This window comes from Erythrolamprus reginae, chromosome 4 (assembly GCF_031021105.1).
Source record: "Erythrolamprus reginae isolate rEryReg1 chromosome 4, rEryReg1.hap1, whole genome shotgun sequence".
In the NCBI taxonomy this organism is placed as follows: Eukaryota; Metazoa; Chordata; class Lepidosauria; order Squamata; family Dipsadidae; genus Erythrolamprus; species Erythrolamprus reginae.
Genome location: NC_091953.1, coordinates 111,535,323 through 111,558,693, shown reverse-complemented (window position 1 = coordinate 111,558,693; position 23,371 = coordinate 111,535,323). Strand labels below are relative to the sequence as shown.

The 23,371-nt window shown below is 43.3% G+C and overlaps 1 protein-coding gene across 1 annotated transcript in view; it reads right to left on the bottom strand.

The window, feature by feature from the left end:
* The window catches only part of TM9SF2 (transmembrane 9 superfamily member 2), a 59,647-nt gene that overhangs the window by 10,596 nt on the left and 25,680 nt on the right, over positions 1 to 23,371 (bottom strand). Inside the window, exons 10-14 of the mRNA XM_070751221.1 lie at positions 16,326 to 16,458; positions 14,707 to 14,826; positions 11,884 to 11,941; positions 11,193 to 11,352; positions 4,222 to 4,373 (exon numbers count right to left, since the gene is read on the bottom strand). Coding sequence (XP_070607322.1) covers positions 4,222 to 4,373; positions 11,193 to 11,352; positions 11,884 to 11,941; positions 14,707 to 14,826; positions 16,326 to 16,458 — 623 coding nt within the window. The remainder of the gene's footprint in view (positions 1 to 4,221; positions 4,374 to 11,192; positions 11,353 to 11,883; positions 11,942 to 14,706; positions 14,827 to 16,325; positions 16,459 to 23,371) is intronic.

Here is a 23,371-nt window from a genome sequence, read left to right as displayed (position 1 = left end):
CCACCCTCCTTCCCTTCCATAAACTCCTTAAAACTCACCTCAGTCATCAGGCATGGGGGAATTGAGGCATTCCCCCCTCCTCCGGGCCTATACAATGTACGTATGGTATGTCTGTGTGTATATCTGGTTTAATAATGGGTTTTTAAATTTTTTTTAATTTATTAGATTTTTTGTGAATTGTTTTATTGTATGTTGTGAGCTGCCCCGAGTCTACGGAGAGGGGCAGCATACAAATCTAATAAATAAATAAAATAAATAAATAAATGTTTTATTCACCTAACAGTAACTTTTTGTTTTATTCCATATTTGTTTTGATTTTCATTCATCCTTCTTACATTTTACCTCTTTGAGGCATACCTATGCTCCTATGTTTTTTCTTGTGGGTGTGAAACATTCCAGTACCTACTTTGGGTCAACAAGTTCAGTTTGTCAAACTGGTTCACTTATTTCCCTGTATGTTCAAAGTTGTAATCACATTCATTATTATTTCAAACTGATTAGAACATTGTTAACATCATGATATTATGCAACAAGGGGTGGGGACTGATTTAACTATAGCCTTGTAAATATATATTTTATGGACACTTGCTGTTGGGTGAAAAGCATTTCAAGAGGTTATTCCTGATTATATAAGCACTCTTTGAAACTCACTTGCAATTTACTGGTCTAGTAATGAAGAATATTTCCCAGGATCATTTCCCTTAACTATTTCATGGCTAAACTGGACTAGAAACCTAGGATTGTGAGGTCTAATCTTATTCTAGGCACAAAGCCAGCTGGGCGACTTTAAGGCAGACACTCTTTCAGCCTTACGAAGCAGGCAAAGGCAAACCATTTCCCCAAAAAACCCTTCTCTAAGCCGTTACTGGACAAAGATTCAAAGACATAAACCTATTTCTTTTTCTGTTTAGAAGAAGGCAGTACATTATCCTGCAGAGACCTTAAAGCCTGAGTATCAGTTTTCCTATGTTGTTTCAAAAAAGTATCCTGCATTGTTTTGGGATATATGTATAGTTAAAGATATCAAATTTCATCAAATGTTGATAGCAATAGCACTTAGGCTTACAGTGATCCCCCGATCATTGCGAGGGTTCCGTTCCAGGACCCCTTGCAATGACCGGTTTTTCGCGAAGTAGCGCTGCGGAAGTAAAAACACCATCTGCGCATGCGCAGATGGTGTTTTTACTTCCGCAGCAGCGAGGAGCCGAAGATTGGGGTTTCCCCACCGCCCACGCAAACTCCTCGCTGCCGCTCGCCCGCCCTTCGCCCGCCCACGCCGTTCGCTCGCGCCGCTTCCCAGCTGAGTCCTGAAGCCAATTCGCTTCAGGACTCAGCTGGGAAGCGGCGAGAATGAACGGCGTGGGCGGGCGAAGGGCGGGCGGGCGGGCAGGCAGCAGACAAGCCGCTCGCTCGCACCGCTCGCTCGCGCCGCTTCCCAGCTGAGTCCTGAAGCCAATTCGCTTCAGGACTCAGCTGGGAAGCGGCGAGAATGAACGGCGTGGGCGGGCGAAGGGCGGGCGGGTGGGCGTGCGGGCAGGCAGGCGGCGGACAAGCCGCTCGCTCGCGCCGCTTCCCAGCTGAGTCCTGAAGCCAATTCGCTTCAGGACTCAGCTGGGAAGCGGCAAGAATGAACGGCGTGGGCGGGCGAAGGGCGGGCGGCAGCGAGGAGTTTGCGTGGGCGGTGGGGAAACTCCTCGCTGATGCCCGCCGCTCGCCCTCCCGCCAGCAAGAGGGGGAAGACCTAGGGAAGCCGCCCAGCAGCTGATCTGCCCGGCGCCATCTACGCATGCATGCCCATAGAAAAAAGGGCGCGCATGCGCAGATGGTGGTTTTACTTCCGGGTTGCAAAATCGCCATATAGCCGTTTCGCAATGATCGGGATCGCAATACCCGGGGGATCACTGTATATACTGCTCCCCAGTGCTTTACAGCCCCTCTAAGCTGTTTACAGAGTCAACATATTGCCCCCAACAATCTGGGTCCCCATTTTACCAACCTTGGAAGGATGGAAGGCTGAGTCAACCTTGAGCCGGTGAGAATAGAACTGACAAATGGCAGTCAGCAGAAGTAACCTGCAATACTGTATTCTAACCACTGCACCACCACGGGTCTGATAGCACTTGGTCCTGTGATGGTGGTTCTGACTAAGACCACAACTGATGGGCAATTAGTAAGAAAAGCAGTTTATACTAATTTCTACAATGCCATTGTACTTTACTTACAGTGCTGCAAATACAAGGAACAAATATGATCTGTCTGGTACTAGGAAAATCATCTACCACTGCTCTAATTATCTGCATCCATTAAAATGATACTGGTAAATTAAATCAAAGTTGACTACAAATGTTCAAATGCACAAATATAAAGACACTCAGATAGGTTAGATCTGCATCACATCAGAACGTTCGAACCACTGGGAACCAGGTGCATTGTAACACGCAGGGTCTGGAACAGATTCTTTTATAGAAACATAGAAACATAGAAGTCTGACGGCAGAAAAAGACCTCATGGTCCATCTAGTCTGCCCTTACACTATTTTCTGTATTTTATCTTAGGATGGATATATGTTTATCCCAGGCATGTTTAAATTCAGTTACTGTGGGTTTATCTACCACGTCTGCTGGAAGTTTGTTCCAAGGATCTACTACTCTTTCAGTAAAATAATATTTTCTTATGTTGCTTTTGATCTTTCCCCCAACTAACTTCAGATTTATATGAATCAAGTCCTTCAAACTATCACTATATAGCAGTGGCGGCAAGCCTATGGCATGTGTGCTACAGGTGGCACATGGAGCCATATATGAAGGCACAGACGCGTTGCCCTATGTCAGCTCTAGTGCGTAGAGGCCTGCTGATTTTCGGCCTTCTTTTAGACTGTTTTCACACTCCTCATGGTGAAAACAGCTCAATGGGCCAACCGGAAGTTCACTTGTGTGCTCACCCTCGGTCTCCTTTTTACTGTCAGAGGTCTTTAGGAATTTCTTCAGCTTTGGACAGTTGCAGCCAGGCCTCTCACATCTCGGCCTATTTCTTCTGCAGCTGGGAAGGCTTTTTTGAAGGCCTGTGTAGCCGATAACAGAGCTCTGGATCGATCTGGAGCTCTGTTATCGGCTGCAGAGGCCTTTCCTAAAGGCCTTTACTAAAGGCCTCTGCAGTCGATAAAAGAGTTTCAGATCGATCTGGAGCTCTGTTATCGGCTGCAGAGGCCTTTCCTAAAGGCCTTTACTAAAGGCCTCTGCAGTCAATAAAAGAGTTTCAGATCGATCCACAGCTTTGTTATGGGCTGCAGAGGCCTTTCCTAAAGGCCTTTACTAAAGGCCTCTGCAGTCAATAAAAGAGTTTCAGATCGATCCACAGCTTTGTTATCGGCTGCAGAGACCCTAAAGGCCTTTACTGAAGGCCTCTGCAGTCGATCTGGAGCTCTGTTATCGGCTGCAGAGGCCTTTCCTAAAGGCCTTTACTAAAGGCCTCTGCAGTCGATAAAAGAGTTTCAGATCGATCCGGAGCTCTGTTATCGGCTGCAGAGGCCTTTCCTAAAGGCTTTTACTGAAGGCCTCTGTAGTCGATAAAAGAGCTTCAGATCGATCCACAGCTTTGTTATCGGCTGCAGAGACCTTTCCCAAAGGCCTTTACTGAAGGCCTCTGCAGTCGATAAAAGAGCTTCAGATCGATCCGGAGCTCTGTTATCGGCTACACAGGCCTTCAGGAAAGCCTTCCTAGCTGCAGAATAAATGAGTTGAGGTGTGGAGGCCTGGTTGCAACTATCTGAAGGTAAGCAGTAGGGCAGCTCCACTTCCTTTCATTTCTGAACTTCCAATTGGCCCATTTGCCCATTTTTCGCCATCCCCAGGCTTCAGGAGGCTTCCTTGAACTCTGAGGAGAGCGAAAAACGGGCCGACTGGAAGAGCCTACTGGAAGTCTGGAGGCTTCCATGAGGCCCATATGCATGCATGGAGGGATGAGTTGCAGCGCATGGGGGTTGTGCGCATGCAACCATTACATTATGGTTGTCCACACACGCATGCACACTATTATGTGTGTGTGCGACCTTTTGGCACCCGAGCCAAAAAAGGTTCACCATAACAGCTATGCAGCAAAGCTATCTGTATGAGTAACATGTTTACAACAGTTTTCTTTGCACATCACAGGACATAAAAATGCAAGAGATAGGTGCAAACCTAAAACAAACAGCTATGCACTTACAATGTAGTCAAAACTCACCATATGCTATTGAGAATGAAAAAAAGCTGTATGAAGATGCATCCAAAGGGCAGAATTCCTCCCATAACAATCCCAGGAAGTGGTTTTGTATAAAATGATTGTTCTGGAATCTGGCGTGGGATCTGATTCGTACGGACTGGATGCTCTATGGCCTTTAGAGGTATTAAAAAAGGGGGAGAAAGAATTGGTTCTCAGCAATTTCATAAGTAGGTCCATACATTTTCCATTCACTAAGGTTGAGAAAGTTTGATCTAAAGCAGTGCTTCTCAAATAGTGCAGCAGGGGGCAGAGCAATGCCGAGGGGGCATGTGACCCTAGGGAATATGTTGGGGTGGGGGTGGGGGTTTGCCGCAGGGAATATAGGTTTATCACACTGAACAATCGCACACAGCACAGAGCAGGAGATATGAAGTGCAGATAACAAACCCTTAAGAGACACCATGGAAAAATATTTAACAGGGAAAAGGAGAGAGACGGAAATAATGAGACAAATGTAAGTCTCCCAAAAGCTAAGACAAGGAAATATAATGAAGTGTCTGTAGTGTTTGGCTTCACGGTGACTATGGTGGGAGACGAGGAAAGATCGGTATGTTTACTGTGTCTAAAAATGTTGGCAGCCAACAGCATGTAGCCAAATAAATTAAGGCATCACTTAAACACATTATACCCCAATCACTTGAGGTTTTTCAGTGAAAATGTGCCAAATATTACAAACAATTGTCCTGGCGGAGAGTTGGGGGGGAGGGGGGTGAAGTGTTTACTTCTTCCTGGGTGGGGGGGCATAACACAAAAATAATTGAAAAGCACTGATCTGAAGCAACTCTCAGTTTAGAGCTATTTACAATTGTATACATTCAAAGTACAAGAGAAAGTAAATTGAAACCAGAATTCCAACACAATTTATGTAATAAAATGTCATGTTCAAAATAGCCTGGTCAAGTGAAATCTAAGTATTTGTCACAGAAATCTGATTATCCTTTATATTTATTTATTTTATTATTTTTTTAATTTCACCAATCTCATTGAGAAAAAGCACTTTTCCTGGATACTTCCAGTCCAAATTCTTTGGCAGATAATAATAATAATAATAATAATAATAATAATAATAATAATAATAATTTATTAGATTTGTATGCCACCCCTCTCCAAAGACTGGGGGTGGCTCACAACAGTAAACAATAAATGACAAATCCAATAATTAAAACTATGACTAAAAACCCTTATCATTACAAACAACCATACAACCCAATCATAACCATACATAAATCTTACTAGCCAGGGAATACATCAGTTACCCCATGCCTGGAGACATAGATGACTTTTCAAAGTCTTGCGGAAGGCGAGGAGGGTGGGGGCAGTTCTAATCTCCAGGGGGGAGTTGATTCCAGGGGGCCGGGGCCACCACAGAGGAGGCTCTTCCCCTGGTGCTGCCAGACGATATTGTTTAGTCGACGGGACCTGGAGAAGGCCAACTCTGTGGGACCTAATCGGCCACTGGGATTGGTGCGGCAGGAGACATGATCCACAGGAGGCCTCCGCCAATGGAACAACTAGGAAGAGCTAATCCGACTGAGGTGAGATGATTCCTGAAGAAATCGTGCACCACGTCATAAGGTAATTTAGCTTTACATTTTATTTTTTTATTTATACATTACATATAGTTGTGTGTGTGTGTGTGTGTGTGTCACATCTCTTCACTAACCTGCTTTCCAGTGCATTTCTCCATCAAGTGCAGGGCATAACAAATGGTCTGTTGGTTAAAACAAAATACAGTGGTACCTCTACTTAAGAACTTAATTCGTTCCGTGACCAGGTTCTTAAGTAGAAAAAGTTTGTAAATAGAAGCAATTTTTCCCATAGGAATCAATGTAAAAGCAAATAATGCATGCAAACCCATTAGGAAAGAAATAAAAGCTCGGAATTTGGGTGGGAGGAGGAGGACAGTCACTGCCGAAGGAAGGTGAGGTAAGGGGAATCAAAAAAATCCAAAACTTTAAGGCTTTAAAAAAAAGAGGGACTTTGAGGCGGCAAGGAGGAGCACACACCTCCCATACACCCAGCACGAGGCTGCCTCCCATACACTGCGCCAGAGAGAGAAAACCAGGTGGGCGAGAGGGGGGAACCTCCCACTCCTTTGACCAAAAGGCGGCTGCTGCTGCTACCTGCTTCCTCTTCCTTCCCATGCTGAAGGGCTCCCCTCTCCTCTTGCTTGCTCACTTTGTAGCCGGTGCCTTTCCTTCATTGTGGTGACTCCTTGGTATGGCTGAAGCCGAGTTGATCCAGCCGGGGAGAAGCACCCCCTTTTGCCTTTCCACGCCCAGATGCCCCAGGAGGCAACCTCGCGCCGGGTGTATGGGAGGCAGCGCAAGGGAGTCACCACAGAGAAGTGGTTTATTCCCTCTCCAAGCGCCTAGAGAAAGGAAAATGCTTCGTTCGCTTCGGACTGCCAAAGCCTCCTTAAGCGCCACCGAAAGGCTCCTCTGGCAGCCCAGAAAAGCCCGAGATGGCTGGGATTAATGAGTCAGTCGAGGTGACTGGGGCTAAACGTCTTTGTCCATCTGTCTGGGAGGAGTTTGACTTGGTGACACCTGATGAAGTGGACAAGGCCATTGGAGCTGTGAGTTCCGCCACCTGTTCACTGGATCCGTGTCCCTCTTGGCTGGTTTCGGCCAGTCGAGAGGTGACACGGAGCTGGGCCCAGGAGATTACCAACGCTTCCTTGGGGAGGGGAGTTTTTCCAACACTCTATAAATAAGGCTCGTGCGCCCCCTCCTCAAGAAGCCCTCCCTGGACCCAGCCGTACTCAATAACTACCGTCCAGTCTCCAACCTTCCCTTCATGGGGAAGGTTGTCGAGAAGGTGGTGGCACTCCAGCTATTTAACATCTACATGAAACCGCTGGGTGAGATCATCCAAGGGCATGGGGTGAGGTATCATCAATACGCCGATGATGCCCAACTATACATCTCCACCCCATGTCCAGTCAGCGAAGCAGCGGAAGTGATGTGCCGGTGCCTGGAGGCTGTTGGGGCCTGGATGGGTGTCAACAAACTCAAACTCAATCCAGACAAGACGGCGTGGCTGTGGGTCTTGCCTCCCAAGGACAATTCCATCTGTCCGTCCATTACCCTGGGGGGAGAAACATTGACCCCCTCAGAGAGGGTTCGCAACTTGGGCGTCCTCCTCGATCCACAGCTCACATTAGAGAAACATCTTTCAGCTGTGGCGAGGGGGGCGTTCGCCCAGGTTCGCCTGGTGCATCAGTTGCGACCCTATTTGGACCGGGAGTCACTGCTCACAGTCACTCATGCCCTCATCACCTCGAGGTTCGACTACTGTAACGCTCTCTACATGGGGCTACCTTTGAAAAGTGTTCGGAAACTTCAGATCGTGCAGAATGCAGCTGCGAGAGCAATCATGGGCTTTCCCAAATATGCCCATGTCACACCAACACTCCGCAGTCTGCATTGGTTGCCGATCAGTTTCCGGTCACAATTCAAAGTGTTGGTTATGACCTATAAAGCCCTTCATGGCACCGGACCAGATTATCTCAGGAACCGCCTTCTGCCGCACGAATCCCAGCGGCCAGTTAGGTCCCACAGAGTGGGTCTTCTCCGGGTCCCGTCAACGAAACAATGCCACTTGGCGGGACCCAGGAGAAGAGCCTTCTCTGTGGCGGGCCCGGCCCTCTGGAACCAACTCCCCCCAGAGATTAGAACTGCCCCTGCCCTCCTTGCCTTTCGTAAGCTACTCAAAACCCACCTCTGCCGCCAGGCATGGGGGAATTAAGACTTCTTCTCCCCCTAGGCTGATACAACTGTATGTATGGTATGTTTGTACGTATGCTGGTTTTATATATTAAGGGGTTTTAAGTTAGTTTTTAGTATTGGATTTTTACTGTATATTGTTCATGACTGTTGTTAGCCGCCCCGAGTTTTCGGAGAGGGGCGGCATATAAATCCAATAAATGAAATGAAATTAAAGGGGGAATGGCAGGAAACTGGCCAGGACTTTGTGCCGCTCTCAAATTTCTTGGGAAACTTTTCTGGGCTTGGGTTCTTAAATAGAAAATGGTTCTTAAGAAGAGGCAAAAAAAGCATTTTCCTTTCTCTGGGTGCTTGGTAGAGGGAATAAACCTCTGCCAGCACCCAGAGAAAAGAAAAGCTCCCTTCGCTCTGGGCAGCCCACAGCGAACTGAATGCTTTCCTTTCTCTGGGCGCTGCCTCAGAGTCCCTCTTTTTTTTTTAAAGCCTTAAAGTTTTGGATTTTTTTTATTCCCCTCCCCTCACCTTCTTCCTTCAGCAGCGTCCTCCTCCTCTTCTTTCTCCCACCCAAATTCCAAGCTTTTATTTCTTTCCTAATGGGTTTGCACGCATTATTTGCTTTTACATTGATTCCCATGGGAAAAATTACTTCTACTTAAGAAAGTTTCTACTTAAGAACCGGGTCACGGAACGAATTAAGTTCTCAAGTAGAGGTACCACTATATATGGTTGTTTTCTGTTGAAAGCAGAAAACAACTGCTGAAATATGAGAGGAAGCAACTTTCCTTCCTTTTGCCTCTGGGCCCCACGCAGGGGCCATTCCAAGGCAGGTAAATTTTTGTATAGTCGACAACTATAATTTACATCAGTGATTTTCAACCTTTTTTGAGTTGCGGCACATTTTTTACATTTACAAAATCCTGGGGCACACCACCAACCAAAATGACACAAAATGACACCCTAAGACACTCTCCTCTCTTTTTCCATCCCTGTCTCCTTCCCCCTTATGTGTGTGTGTATATATATATACACACACTCTTGAACCATTTCCAAAAACAGGTGAGGGCTGGGGGTTTTCTCTCTCTTATTCTTTGGATACTTTTTATCATATGCTTTAAATAAAGAGTCACTTCTCTCTCTCTTTTGTTTCTCTCTCTTTCCTCTCATTCTCTGTCTCAATCATTTTCTCATTTCTCTTTTTTCCTCCCCTTTTTGCTCATTTCTCTCTCTCTCCCTTCCTCTCCTTTTCTCTCTCTCTCTCTCTCTCTTTCTTTCTTTCTCTCTCTTTCTTGCTTTATTTCTCTCTCACTCTTGCCTTCTTTTTCTCTTTTCTTTCTCTCTCTTGCTTTCTTTCTCTCTCTCTCTCTCTCACTCTCTCTTTCTCTCTCAGCAAAAAGTTGCGAGACTGGAACCTGAGCTTCCTTCTTCGCGGCACACCTGACCATGTCTCGCGGCACACTAGTGTGCCACGGCACACTGGTTGAAAAACACTGATTTACATGGTTACATATTTTTGCTGATATTAAAAAGGAAGGGAGCCTAGTATAGAGCAGTGTTTTTCAACCAGTGTGCCGTGGCACACTAGTGTGCCGCGAGACATGGTCAGGTGTGCCGCGAAGCTCAGAGAGAAAGAAAGCAAGAGAGAGAAAGAAAGAGAGAAAGAAAGCAAGAGAGAGAAAGAAAGCAAGAGAGAGAGAAAACAAGAGAAAGAAAGAGAGAGAGCAAGAGAGAGAGCAAGAGAGAGAAAGAAAGCAAGAGAGAGAGAGAAAGAGAGGGAGGGAAGGAGAGAAAGAGAAAGACAGAGGGAGGGAGGGAGGGAGGGAGAGAGAAAGTGGAAGGAAGGGAGAGAAAGAGGGAGGGAGAAAGAAATAGAGTGAAGGGGAGGAAGAGAGAGAGAGAGAATTTTTTTGTCCAAACTTTTTTAGCCCCCCCCCCCCCCCGGCTCAATGTGCCCCAGGGTTTCGTAAATGTAAAACATGTGCCGCGGCTCAAAAAAGGTTGAAAATCACTGGTATAGAGCTATTTCATATGCATGACAAGGCCGAAATAGATCTATACTAGGCTCCCTTCCTTTTCACTGTCAGCAAAATTATGTATAATATGTGTGTGTGTCTGTGTGTGATTTTTTTTGTCGAATCACCTGGTATATATCGAAGGAACATCACATCTCCTTTTTTGCCTCTCGGCCCCACTAGGCAGAGGTCTTAGCCATTAGGCCACAGACTCATCTCCTTTATCAGCTTGTACCAGGGAAGGGTTGTTGTTGTTTTTTTTGTCAAATCATCCTGGTATATACTGAAGGAACATCACAGCTCCTTTTTTGTAAAAAGGGTGTGACTACCTGATGAAGGCTAATAAGCCTGAAATAGATCTATAGTAGTCTCCCTTCCTTTTCATTATCAGCAAAATATGTTACATACATACATTTATACATACATACATACATAGATACATACATACATACATACATACATACATACATATATATTCTTAGATTTTCATGGGTACAGGTATGAAGGTCTTGGCATATTCGGGTTTCTTCCCGTGTAAGTTTCAGATATTCCTGCTGATATTTCGACAAGGTCCCACTCGTCATCTTCAGGTTGATGCGTTTGGTTTTTTGCTCGTCCTAGCACAAGGCCAAAAGCACCAGCCTGAAGATGACAAGTGGGACCTCGCCGAAACGTCGCCAGAAATCTCTGAAAATTACACGGGAAGAAACCCAAATATGCCAAGACCTTTATATATATTGGGCCGAGAGGCAAAAATAGGAGCTGTGATGTTCCTTCAATACACCAGGGTGATTCATCACAAAAATATGTAACCCTTCCCTGGTGCAGAGCTGAAGGGATTGGATACTGTAGCCTAGAGGTTAATTCTCTGCCTTACAAGGCAAAGGTTTGCAGGTTCAAGTCCCAGTGAGGGTATGGCTAGCTGATGAGGCCAAAATAAGGCCGAAATAGATCTATCCTAGTCTCCCTTAATTTTCAAATTCAGCAAAAAAACATGTGACATATATATATATATACACACACACCCACACATACATATATATACACACACACATATACACGTCCGTCCGTCCGTCCATCCATCCATCTATTAAAACATTTCATTTAGCGACAACATGTTATTGAGAGATGAGGCTCAGCGCTTATTTTGCAAACAAGTCCAAGATACAAAATGTACTCGGGTAAAGCCACTTACATTTTTTGTAAAACCAAAGTAGGCCCCAATGAAAGTCAGTGGGACTGATATGCAAAACCAAAGTGCCAGAACAGCAACCAGAGTGCCAAATGGAATGGCGGCTGAGGACCCTTCTCCCCAAAGAATGAGATTCATGATGAAGAAGTCTGCAAACACAATGCTAAAAGAGAGAAGATTTTAAAGCTGAAGGTCTATGTTCCCGAAATCAATATTACAGTTTGTCTAATGTAACGTTAAGCAACATTCACAGGCAGAACGGATCAGGCAACTAGGTCAAGAAAGTCTACTTCTCTTAATGGAACAGAACTGAACTCCAGCAGGAATTGACATTTCAGCTAAATAGCTTCAAATGTCTGTCTGTCATCTCTGCACTTCAGGGGACAAATGCTTGCTGTGATTAAGCCAAAAGATGGCACACAGGAGCTGTGACAACATATAAGGCCAACTATCCTCAGATCTGAAAAGCAGCCTAAGGAGTAGAACCAAGGGTCCGTGTCTTACAAAGTATTTCTCCAGGTTGATATTGTTAATCAAGACTTTAACAATACTTTTAAAAAGAAAGAAACAGAAATTACACACAGCTCTGTCATATTAGGATATGCAGATATATTATTATGCTATTGAGGACTTACACATTTAAGGTGAGCTTATTTTGTGTATAATTTAACATTAATCATAAGAATTTACTTACCCAGGGCAAAGGAAAGCTGTTAGAAGAACGTTTGTCTTCCATTTCTCTCCCCCAAAAGCTATACAAAAATTAAGGAAAATACCAGTTAAATGTAGTGTAGAGATATACTCAAATACATTTACATGTATTGAAAAAGCTGAATTACTATGACCTTAAGGAAGGAGTCATTTTCTTATCTTATTCTACAACTTTAGAAATTCAAAAGGTTAATTTACTTGCCAGAGAAAATTGTATTTTAAAGTCCAACTTAATAACATAGGAAAGAAGAGAAAGAAGAAAATTTCAACGGTAAATACAGTACAGTGTTCCCTCGATTCCCACAAGGGATGCGTTCCGAGACAGTCCGCAAAAGTCGAATTTCCGCAAAGTAGAGATGCGGAAGTAAATACACCATTTTTGGCTATGGACAGTATCACAAACCATCCCTTAACACTTTAAACCCCTAAATTACCATTTCCCATTCCCTTAACAACCATTTAGTCACCATTATTACTGGTACGCACCATTGAATAAGACACTTAGTGATCTTGATATTTATAAATATAATTATTTATTAACAATAATTATTTTTTTTGTTATTTATTTGCAAAAATTATTAGTTTGGCGATGACATATGACGTCATTGGGTGGGGAAAACCGTGGTATAGGAAAAAAACCGTGAAGTATTTTTTAATTACAGTAGTCCCTCGCTATACCGCGCTTCACCTACTGCGGCTTCACTTCATCGCGGGTTTTCAAGAAATATTAATGAGAAAAATCATTCGCGGATCTTCGCTGGTTCGTGGGTTTCTGAAGAAGTCGATCGGCAGATTTAAACAGCCCGCCGAACTCGATCGGCAGGTTTTTTTAAAAAAATATATCTAAAATTGTAAATACTGTATTTAAATACTGTATCTAAAATAAATACTGTGTGGGAAGGGTTTATAAACACTTAAAACAATGAAAACTTACCAAACAATTACAATATAAATACTTAAATAAGTACTATCAGTCGATAAATTCCCCATCGCGGATTTCACCTATCGCGGCCGGGTCTGGAACGTAACACCAGCGATAGGTGAGGGACTACTGTAATATGTTTTGAAAAACTGTGGTATAGGCTATTCGCGAAGTTCGAACCCGCGAAAATCGAGGAAACACTGTATTTAATATTTTCCCTTAAAATGATGAAACTTTATTTCTATTAGCTGGTTAATCATCACAGCTGCTGTGAGTACAGTGGAACCTCGACATACGAGCAGCTCTACTTACGAGCTACTCGAGATAAGAGCTGGGAGGGGAGCGACATTTTTGTTCGCCTCCCGAGCTCACATTCGGGATACGAGCGCCAAGGAGCTGTCTCCTGAAGCCGAACACTAACTTCCGCTTTCGGCTTCAGGAGACAGCTCCTTGGCGCTCGTATCCCGCGTGTTTTAAAAGGTTGCAGCCGGCCTGGGGGGCTCGGGGGGGTTCTGGCAAGCCCCCCAGGCCGGCTGCAACCTTTTAAAACACGCGCGCCGCTTCGCAGCTCTCTGCTGAATCCGGAACGCTAACTTCCGCGTTCGGATTCAGCAGACAGCTGCGAAGCAGCGCGCGTGTTTTAAAACGTCAGAGCCGGCCTGGGGGGCTCGGGGGCTTCCCCCCGAGCCCCCCAGGCCGGCTCTGACGTTTTAAAACACGCGCGCCACTTCGCAGCTGTCTTCTGAAGCCGGAACGCTAACTTCCGCGTTCGGTTTCAGAAGACAGCTGCAAAGCGGTGCGCGTGTTTTAAAACGTCAGAGCCGGCCTGGGGGGCTCGGGGGGAAGCCCCCGAGCCCCCCAGGCCGGCTCTGACGTTTTAAAACACGCGCGCTGCTTCGCAGCTCTCTGCTGAATCCGAACGTGGAAGTTAGCATTCCGGATTCAGCAGAGAGCTGCGAAGCAGCGCGCGTGTTTTAAAACGTCAGAGCCGGCCTGGGGGGCTCGGGGGCTTCCCCCCGAGCCCCCCAGGCCGGCTCTGACGTTTTAAAACACGCGCACCGCTTTGCAGCTGTCTCTGAACACTAACTTCCGCGTTCGGCGGCAGCGGGTTTTTTTGTTGTTGCACGGATTAATTGACTTTACATTGTTTCCTATGGGAAACAATGTTTCGTCATACGAGCGTTCTGACTTACGAGCCTCCTTCCGGAACCAATTAGTCTCGTATGTCGGGGTTCTACTGTATTTATTCATTTTATGGATGCTTCTGTTGTTTTAGAATTGTCATAGAAGTAGCAGCTATAGAAACTGAATGATGAATGAATAATTTAAATGGCTCTTAAATTTTTTATTTGAGGATAGTGATTTTCAGTCTCCACTGTTTTCAATAAAATGGCTTACAAATACATATGGACACAATGTACTCCCTCCACATCGTGTCTATTAAAATAAAAATAATCACTGATGAAGAACCTCAGCAAAGTGTCATAAAGTATAAAGTGAATATGCTATTTCGCTTCCTTTCAAGCGACACCATACTAAAGAAAACAACAGAACAATGTAAGCATCACATGTCAAACATAGTGCAACTTCAAAAGCCATCAAGAACTTCATTTTCATACGTAATCGTTGTCACTTTCCACAGCTTTCCCTTCCTTTCAAATACATCAAATTGAGAACAACTGACAAGAGATTTTCTACAAAAAAAACCCAGCCAACCTGAAAGTTTGATAGCAGAACAATGTAAACTGGCATTCAGCCTTCAGTCTTAAACATTTCTCCATCTTGCCAGAAGGCAAACATTAGAGAAGAAAACGCTGCTGCTGTGATGATAATTTACACTAATGAATTTAAGTGCTGTCGGATTAAATAAAGTTTTACACTTACATTTGTAGAATCTGGCAGCAACATAACCTGCTGGAGTTCCAAGGAGCACCCACAAGACCACAGCACAAGTCATTAATGCACCTCGATTTGCAGGGGATAAAAATCCCAGACAAGCGAAAACTGTTAAAAGTAGACACACATTTGAAAAGCGATTAAAATGGGAATATTCAGCCCAGTTTCCTGAACCTGGGCAGAATGGCTACAAGTAATGGAACCATTTATAAAAGGGTGGTTTTTTAAAACATCTACAGCTAAAAACCTCCCAGAAATATAATCAGTCCATAAAACAGTGTGGGGTTTTTTTAACCTTGGCAACTACCTGGCTAAGAATTCTGGGAAATGAAGTCCATAAAAGACGTCCATGTTAAGAAACATTGCTTATGTGACTACAGATTAGAATACATATCAAGAAAAAAAGGGAGGAGAGATGGCAAGGAAGAAAAGGCAAAATGGGTGGCCTGCAGTTAAATATTTTAAAAGTTTATAGTCTTTTGTTACATTCTCATATTGATTAACTGAATTGTATAAAATTCAGGAATAAGAGACAAAAGGAACCAGTTTCTAGATATTAGCAAATATATGGAAACACCTACAATTCCCCCATCCCGGTCTTCTGCGCAAGACCAGGTCTTTAAGAGCACAAGGAATGTTACCAGTGGTGGGCTACTAGCCAGAATGCTAAATTGCACTCTCCGCCATGGCTCATAAGTGCTTGCGGGGCCAACGCGATTTTGCTTCTGCACCTGTGGAGGTAGCAAAATCGCGCCCATGTTTCGGCATGCGCGGAAGCAAAAAAAACCTCAACGAAACACGGGTGCACCTGTGGCTCTGTGCGCAATTTTGCTACCTCCACAGGTGCAGAAGCAAAATTGCACTGGCCTGCAAGCACTTACAAGCCGCGGCAGTGAGTGCAAGTTAGTGTTCCAGTTAGTAGCCCACCGCTGAGTGTTACTAACAATCCGCACGAATCCCAGCGACCGGTTAGTCCCACAGAGTGGGCCTTCTCCGGGTCCCGTCAACAAAACAATGCCGTTTGGCGGGGCCCAGGGGAAAAGCCTTCTCTGTGGTGGCCCCGGCCCTCTGGAATCAACTCCCCCCGGAGATTAGAATTGCCCCCACTCTCCTCGCCTTTCGTAAGCTCCTTAAAACCCACCTCTGCCGTCAGGCATGGGGGAACTGAGATATTCTTTCCCCCTAGGCCTTTACAATTCATGCATGGTATGTTTGTATGTTTGGTTTTACAACAAGGGTTTTTTAGTTGTCTTAGCATTGGATTTACATGCTGTTTTTTTGTTACTGTTGTTAGCCGCCCCAGTCTACGGAGAGGGGCGGCATACAAATCCAATCAATCAATCAATGAATCCTTAGCACCAAAAAAGAGATTGCTGGCACTGCAAACGGGTTGAAAGCAATTTTCGGGGGTGGGGGTGGCATAATTTTGTTTACAGTTCTAAATGTAGGGGTTTTTTTTTTAATTGGTGGAGCGACAAGAGTAGAAAACAGCTACTTTCAAGGAGAAAGAAGAGCTTAAGACCACACACACATTCTTAAAATCCCGCCTACAGAATTCAGATTTTGGAAATAAACCTGTATTTTAACAGTATTTATACTGCACTTACATAATGTAACAAATGTCATAATTAAAATCTGAGTTCCAGAACCCAGAAAAACAGAAAGCAGCATTCCTTTTCGTGGAGGTCTAAATATGTCACCATGGACCAACTTCCATCCAAATTCCTCCTGAGCATCTTCCTGAAAAAGGAAACAATCAGTTTATCATATTACAATGATCTGGTTGATTTACATAATTATAGGTTTCCCAACTCTGTCATTTATTATACTTTATTAATCTATCCTTTTTACACATGCAATATTTATTTCAGCTTCAATAATATTTCAATTTATTCAATGAGTGCTATAAATAAAATCCTCCTAATCATTTCACATAATCTTCCAAAATGATGGGAAATACAAGCTTTTCCAAAGCGTTCAAAAACATGCATCAGAATTTTATCATATAGGAATCTCAGAATTCTTTTCTATTAACAAACAAAGATAAAAAAATTTCAACTTGTCCTACAAACAAGAATATGAGTTTCTACAGTAAACTGCTAAACCTGGGACACAAATCATTGTACTTTCCCCGAGCACTGATATTCAACATATGTTTGGCCAGAATCATAACAGCATTTTTAAAATGATATATGCCACCTTGGGTCACTTATTGAGATGAGCGATTATAGCAATCAATAAAATAAATAAATAAAAAACTTGAGATCCCTGAGGTTAATGGACTTCCATGTATCTACTAATATAATAATAATAACAGAGTTGGAAGGAACCTTGGAGGTCTTTTAGTCCAACCCCCTGTGTAGACAGAAAACCCTACACCACTTCAGATAAATAGTTATCCAACATGTTCTTAAAAACTTCCAGTGTTGGAGCATTCATAACTTCAGGAGGCAAGCAGTTCCACTGACGCCTGAGATATTAGAACACTACTATTATGTCTCCCCCAGTCCTTTTCATTAAACTAGACATACCAAGTTCCTGCAACCATTCTTCATATGTTTTAGCCTCCAGTCCCCTAATCATCTTTGTTGCTCTTCTCTGCAATTTTTCTAGAGTCTCAACATTCGTTTTATATTGTGGGGACCAAAATTTTGGCCTTCTCCGGGTCCCATCGACTAAGCAATGTGGTTTGGTGGGACCCAGGAGAAGAGCCTTCTCTGTGGCGGCCCCGACCCTCTGGAACCAGCTCACCCCAGATATCAGAGTTGCCCCCACCCTCCATGCCTTTCGCAAACTCCTTAAAACCCACCTCTGTCGTCAGGCATGGGGGAATTGAAATTTCACTCCCTGTAGGCTTATAGAATTTATACATGGTATGCTTGTATGTATGAGTGGTTCTTTAAATTGGGGTTTTTTAGATTATTTTTAATATTAGATTTGTTTTCATTGTCTTTTCATTGTTGTTAGCCGCCCTGAGTCTTCTGAGAGGGGCGGCATACAAATCTAATAAATAAATAAATAAAACTGAATGCAGTATTCCAAATGTGGCCTTACCAAGGCATTATAAAGTGGTATTAACACTTCACATTATCTTGTTCCTCGGGCCACACTGGGATCCTATTCCATATAATTTTTCTCCTTTTTCCTGATTTGCATATTATTATTATTATTATTATTATTATTATTATTATTATTATTATTTGGATTTGTATGCCGCCCCTCTCCGCAGACTCGGGGCGGCTAACAACAAATTAGTACAAATCTGATTTGTACAATTGTATCTAGTATAATAGCAATATCACTTAAGACTTATACAGCCCTCTCTAAGCAGTTTACAGAGTCAGCATATTATTCCCAACAATTTGAGTTCTCATTTTACCGACCTCGGAAGGATAGAAGGCTGAGTCAACCTTGAGCCTGTTGAGACTTGAACTACCAAACTGCAGGCAGCTGGCAGGAAGCAGACGTAGCCTGCAGCACTGCACTCTAACCACTGCACCGCCGTGGCTCATGGCGGCTCATAATTCTCCTGTTCTCTCATTTACAGCTCAAATAATTTAGGGAGCTTCCTCCTAAGCCTCTTGTCCCAACCACTCTGCAACTTTGGGCTGTGCTAGAGGCTCCCAACCCCTTGTCCACAAGCTCACTACCAGGCCATGCCCAGCTGAGCACATGTGCATGCATGCAAAACCAGGGTGGATTTGATTTAAATCAATTTTTTAAAAGAGCAACTGTCATCTGCTCCTCCTGACCTGTTGACTCACCAACAGTTCCAATATTGCAAAATACATAGTCTCATGCTACATAACTAAGCTCCATTTCATGCTGAATAAACTAAATTGTTAATGTATTTTAAATAGAACACTATCTACAGATTTTTACTCCAAAAGCATTTTATTAAAATAACTTTGATTTTTAAAAAATCTGATTTAATTTTTAAAAAATCCTACTCATTTTTTTAAAAAAATCATTTTTTTTATTTTTTATTTTTAAAAATCATTGTTTTTTATCCACCCTGTGCAAAACTCAACTTTTGTGAGTTGTCAGCTGGCAGGCAATTGCGCGCGTGTGTGTGTGTGTGTGGCAACCTGCTACTCATGCAAGCCAAGCTTCACATTATTACAGCTGCGAGGATTCTATATGCACAATACTGGAAACAGTATGGATTAAAATAATGGAATGCGCAGAGATGTCCAAGTTAACAATGGAACTGCAAAATAGGGATGAGACAGATTTCTACAAGACCTGGGACAAATGGTACCATTGGTTAAAAAAAAGAAATTACTTAAAAAGTATTCACCAAGAAAAATATCCAACAAAAACAACTTGTAAAATTAACAACCCACGACACGAATCATAACATCAAATTGATACGACAAACTGTAAACATCGGTAGACACAAATTTTGAACTACAGTGGTACCTCGAGATACGAGTTTAATTCGTTCCGGACATGGGCTCTTAAGTCGAGCAGCTCTTATCTCGAACGACTTTTCCCCATAGGAATTAATGTAAATAATTTTAATTGGTTCCAGCCCTCAAAAAACTCACAAAGTTAGTCTAAATTATGCAGAAAGACATGTTTTTAATGAAGAAATGTACATGTACATATAAATGAATAATGAAGTTTCTTTCACTTAACTTGTAAACTTTCTTAAACTTTTAAATTTACATATGTTCAACTTCTCTGCCACCCAATCCTGTAGGACAGAGGTCCCCAACCCTTTTTGCACCAGGGACCGGCGTTAAGCGATCAAGAGAGGAATGGGTGAATGAATGGACGGAGGGTGGGAAGGAAGGAAGGAAAGAGGGAAGGGACAGGAACAGAGGAAGGAAGCAAGGAAACTTATGAAAGGGGAGAGTAAGAGAGGAATGAGTGAAGGGAGGGAGGGAGGGAAGAAGGTGGGAAGGAGAAAGAAAAGAAGAAATAGAGGAAGGGAAGGTAAAAGAGAGAAAGAAAAAGAGCAAGAAAGAAAGAAAGAAAGAAAGCAAGAAAGAAAGGGGGAAGGGACAGGAACAGAGGAAGGAAGCAAGGAAACTTATGAAAGGGGAGAGTAAGAGAGGAATGAGTGAAGGGAGGGAGGGAAGAAGGTGGTAAGGAGAAAGAAAAGAAGAAATAGAGGAAGGGAAGGTAAAAGAGAGAAAGAAAAAGAGCAAGAAAGAAAGCTGCAAGCACCCCCCCGAGCCCCCCAGGCCGGCTGCAACCTTTTAAAACACGCGCGCCGCTTCGCAGCTGTCTCCTGAAGCCGAACGCGGAAGTTAGCGTTTGGCTTCAGGAGACAGCTCCTTGGCGCTTGTATCTCGAATTTGGGCTTGTAAGTAGAACAAAAATATCTCTCCCCTCCCAGCTCTTATCTCGAGTTGCTCTTAAGTAGAGCAGCTCTTATGTCGGGGTTCCACTGTATAAATAAAATGAATGAATAAACCCTTAAATCACTGATATGTATTGGCACTAGCAACTACGTCAAACACATATGGAGAAAACTTTAGGGAAATCTACACCACCTACATGTTTAAACCACAGGCTGCAAAGCATTGAAGCCCCAGCTCTAACGCTGGCCCTCTACATTCCTCTTCTTACTACTCTTTTTTGCTCTAATCTTCTATCCTTCCTCCATTCGTACCTCTTCCCCTTCTTCCCCATTCCCCCTCCCCCTTTTCTTCCCTCCTTCCCCACCTATGCGTACTACATAAGTACATTATAATTGCTAGAATGTACATTATATATATTCCCTTTGCTTTTCTGTACCCTGTTTTTAATATACAATGGTACCTCATCATACGAACTTAATTGGTTCCAGGAGGAGGTTCATAAGGTGAAAAGTTCGTAAGATGAAACAATGTTTCCCATAGGAATCAATGTAAAAGCAAATAATGAGTGCAAATCCTTCAGAAAATCCCAAACTTTAGAAGGGAGGCGAACAGAGGGCAGGGAGGAGCAGCTAAAGGGGGCGGGTGGAAGAAGCAAGGCTAGGCTAAAGGGTGAGTGGGAAGGAAGAAATGCAAGGGGGGCGCCCCTCCCTTTTCTTTCTTCAAAAGACACCGTTTCAAAAGACACGCCTTTGCAAGCACGTTGTTCTCTGCAAAATCTTTCCTCCTCCAAGCCGCCCCTCCCCTTTCTTTCTTCAAAAGACACCTTTCAGTGCCTTTGCAAGCACCTTGTTCTCTACAAAATCTTTCCTCCTCCAAGCCGCCCCTCCCTTTTCTTTCTTCAAAAGACACCTTTCAGTGCCTTTGCAAGCACGTTGTTCTCTGCAAAATCTTTCCTCCTCCAAGCCGCCCCTCCCCTTTCTTTCTTCAAAAGACACCTTTCAGTGCCTTTGCAAGCACCTTGTTCTCTACAAAATCTTTCCTCCTCCAAGCCGCCCCTCCCTTTTCTTTCTTAAAAAGACACCGTTTCAGTGCCTTTGTAAGCACGTTGTTCTCTGCAAAATCTTTCCTCCTCCAAGCCGCCCCTCCCTTTTCTTTCTTCAAAAAAGGGGGGAAAAAGAAACCCCTTCATCCCAGCAGCAGCTGCTTGGGTTCGTAAGGTGAAAATAGTTCGGAAGAAGAGGCAAAAAAATCTTAAACACCGGGTTCGTATCTTGAAAAGTTCGTTAGAAGAGGTGTTCGTAAGATGAGGTACCACTGTATATATATTCAATATATAAATATTCAATTTTTTTAAAATGCAAGCCAAGCTGTGCATCTGTGTACTGGCCCACCACTCACAAAAGGATTGTGTACGTGTGCCAGCCTGCTGCTCACGTGGCCCAGTTCCCCTCTCCCCCCGCTGCTGGACTGCAAAGGTTGGAGACCACTGGGCTACGCTCTCTCTTATCTGACCAGTCCCTAGGCAGCATTTCTTCAGTCTCCCAGAATCATTCCCACATACCATCACTGACTATTTATGTTTCCGCCATGCGTGATTTACAGTTTTGCTTGTGTTTGGGAGGGGATGTGCTTCCATGAATATATCCAGATTGAATTCCTAGTGTTCAATATTCCATTTGTGTCTGATTTTCTATTCAAACAGCAGTCAAAAACTCTGTTTTGTTTATCAATAGCATATCGCTTCATAGGGCTTTTATAGCCCTCTCTAAGTGATTTACAGAATCAGCATATTGCCCCCAACAATCTACCCTGTTTCCCTGAAAATAAGACACCCCCGAAAGTAAGACCCAGGAGAGGTTTCATAGAATTGCCTAATATAAGGCATCCCCCGAAAGTAAGACGTAGGAGACGTATACCGTAGTTTTAAATACGGTAGGGGGAAGTGTTCCCTCTAATATCCTGTTCCAAATAACCATAGGCATAGGAATGTATATAATCTGTTAGAATAATTTTACTGTATATATTTTATAATTATTATAAGATAGACTAGTAAACTAGAGTTGGTCTCCTTAGGGTCCCGTCGACCAAACAATGTCGGCTGGCGGGACCTAGGGGAAGAGCCTTCTCTGTGGGAGCCCCGACCCTCTGGAATCAGCTCCCCCCAGAGATTCGCACTGCCCCCACCTTCCTTGCCTTCCAAAATAGCTTAAAAACTCATCTTTGCTGCCAGGCTTTGGACTTTTAGATCTTCCCCCTGACCAATGAATGTTTTAAGTATGATTGTTGAATGATTGGGTTGATAAGTTTTTCTTTTAAAATTGAATTTACATGATTGTTTTTAAATGTAGCATTAATTGGATTTATATTATTGTTCTGTTTTTTATATATGCTGTGAGCCGCCCCGAGTCCTCGGAGAGTGGCGGCACGCAAACAAATCCAATAAAATAACATACATAAATAAATAAATAATTGCTGGCATTGATAGTGCTTGATATATATTGCTTCTATTTATTAAATTTTTGATTGATAGACATAAGAGTTCCAATTTACCATATTTAAAGCGGATCATAAATTCATGGTTTAGTGGAAGACTTAATTCTTCCTCATTGAAAAAAAATAAGACACCCCCTGGAAATAAGACATAGCACATCTTTGGGAGCAAAAATTAATATAAGACGCTGTCTTATTTTCGGGGAAACAGGGTAGGTCCTCATTTTGCCCACCTCGAAAGGATGGAAGGCTGAGTCAACCTTGAGCAGGTGGTGAGATTTGAACTGCTGAACTACAGCTAGCAGTTAGCTGAAGTAGCCTGTATTCTAACCACTGCACCACTCCGGCTCGTATTTAGCAATATGTCTACGTATATATGCACAAATATGAGATTTGATTTTTGGATCCCAGACCCTCATTTCTACTTCCTTACAAGTAGATATCTGGGGAAATTCTTAGCTTCATTTGAGTTTGTCTTCTGGTAAACTGGTCACATTCTCCATGGTGGTTGAACTTCAACCTTTCAAATGGACCCACCAGTTCCCCTGAATTGTGGATGCAACATAACCATAAATTAACTCTTACTTATTATTATTATTATTATTATTATTATTATTATTATTATTATTTATTGGATTTGTATGCCGCCCCTCTCCGCAGACTCGGGGCGGCTAACAACAGCAGTAAAACAGTACAACAAAATCCAATACTAAAAAAGCAGTTAAAAACCCATTATATAAAAACCAATCATACATACAAACATACCATACATAAAATTGTGAAGGCCTAGGGGGAAAGTGTATCTTAGTTCCCCCATGCCTGGCAGCAGAGGTGGGTTTAAGCAGCTTACG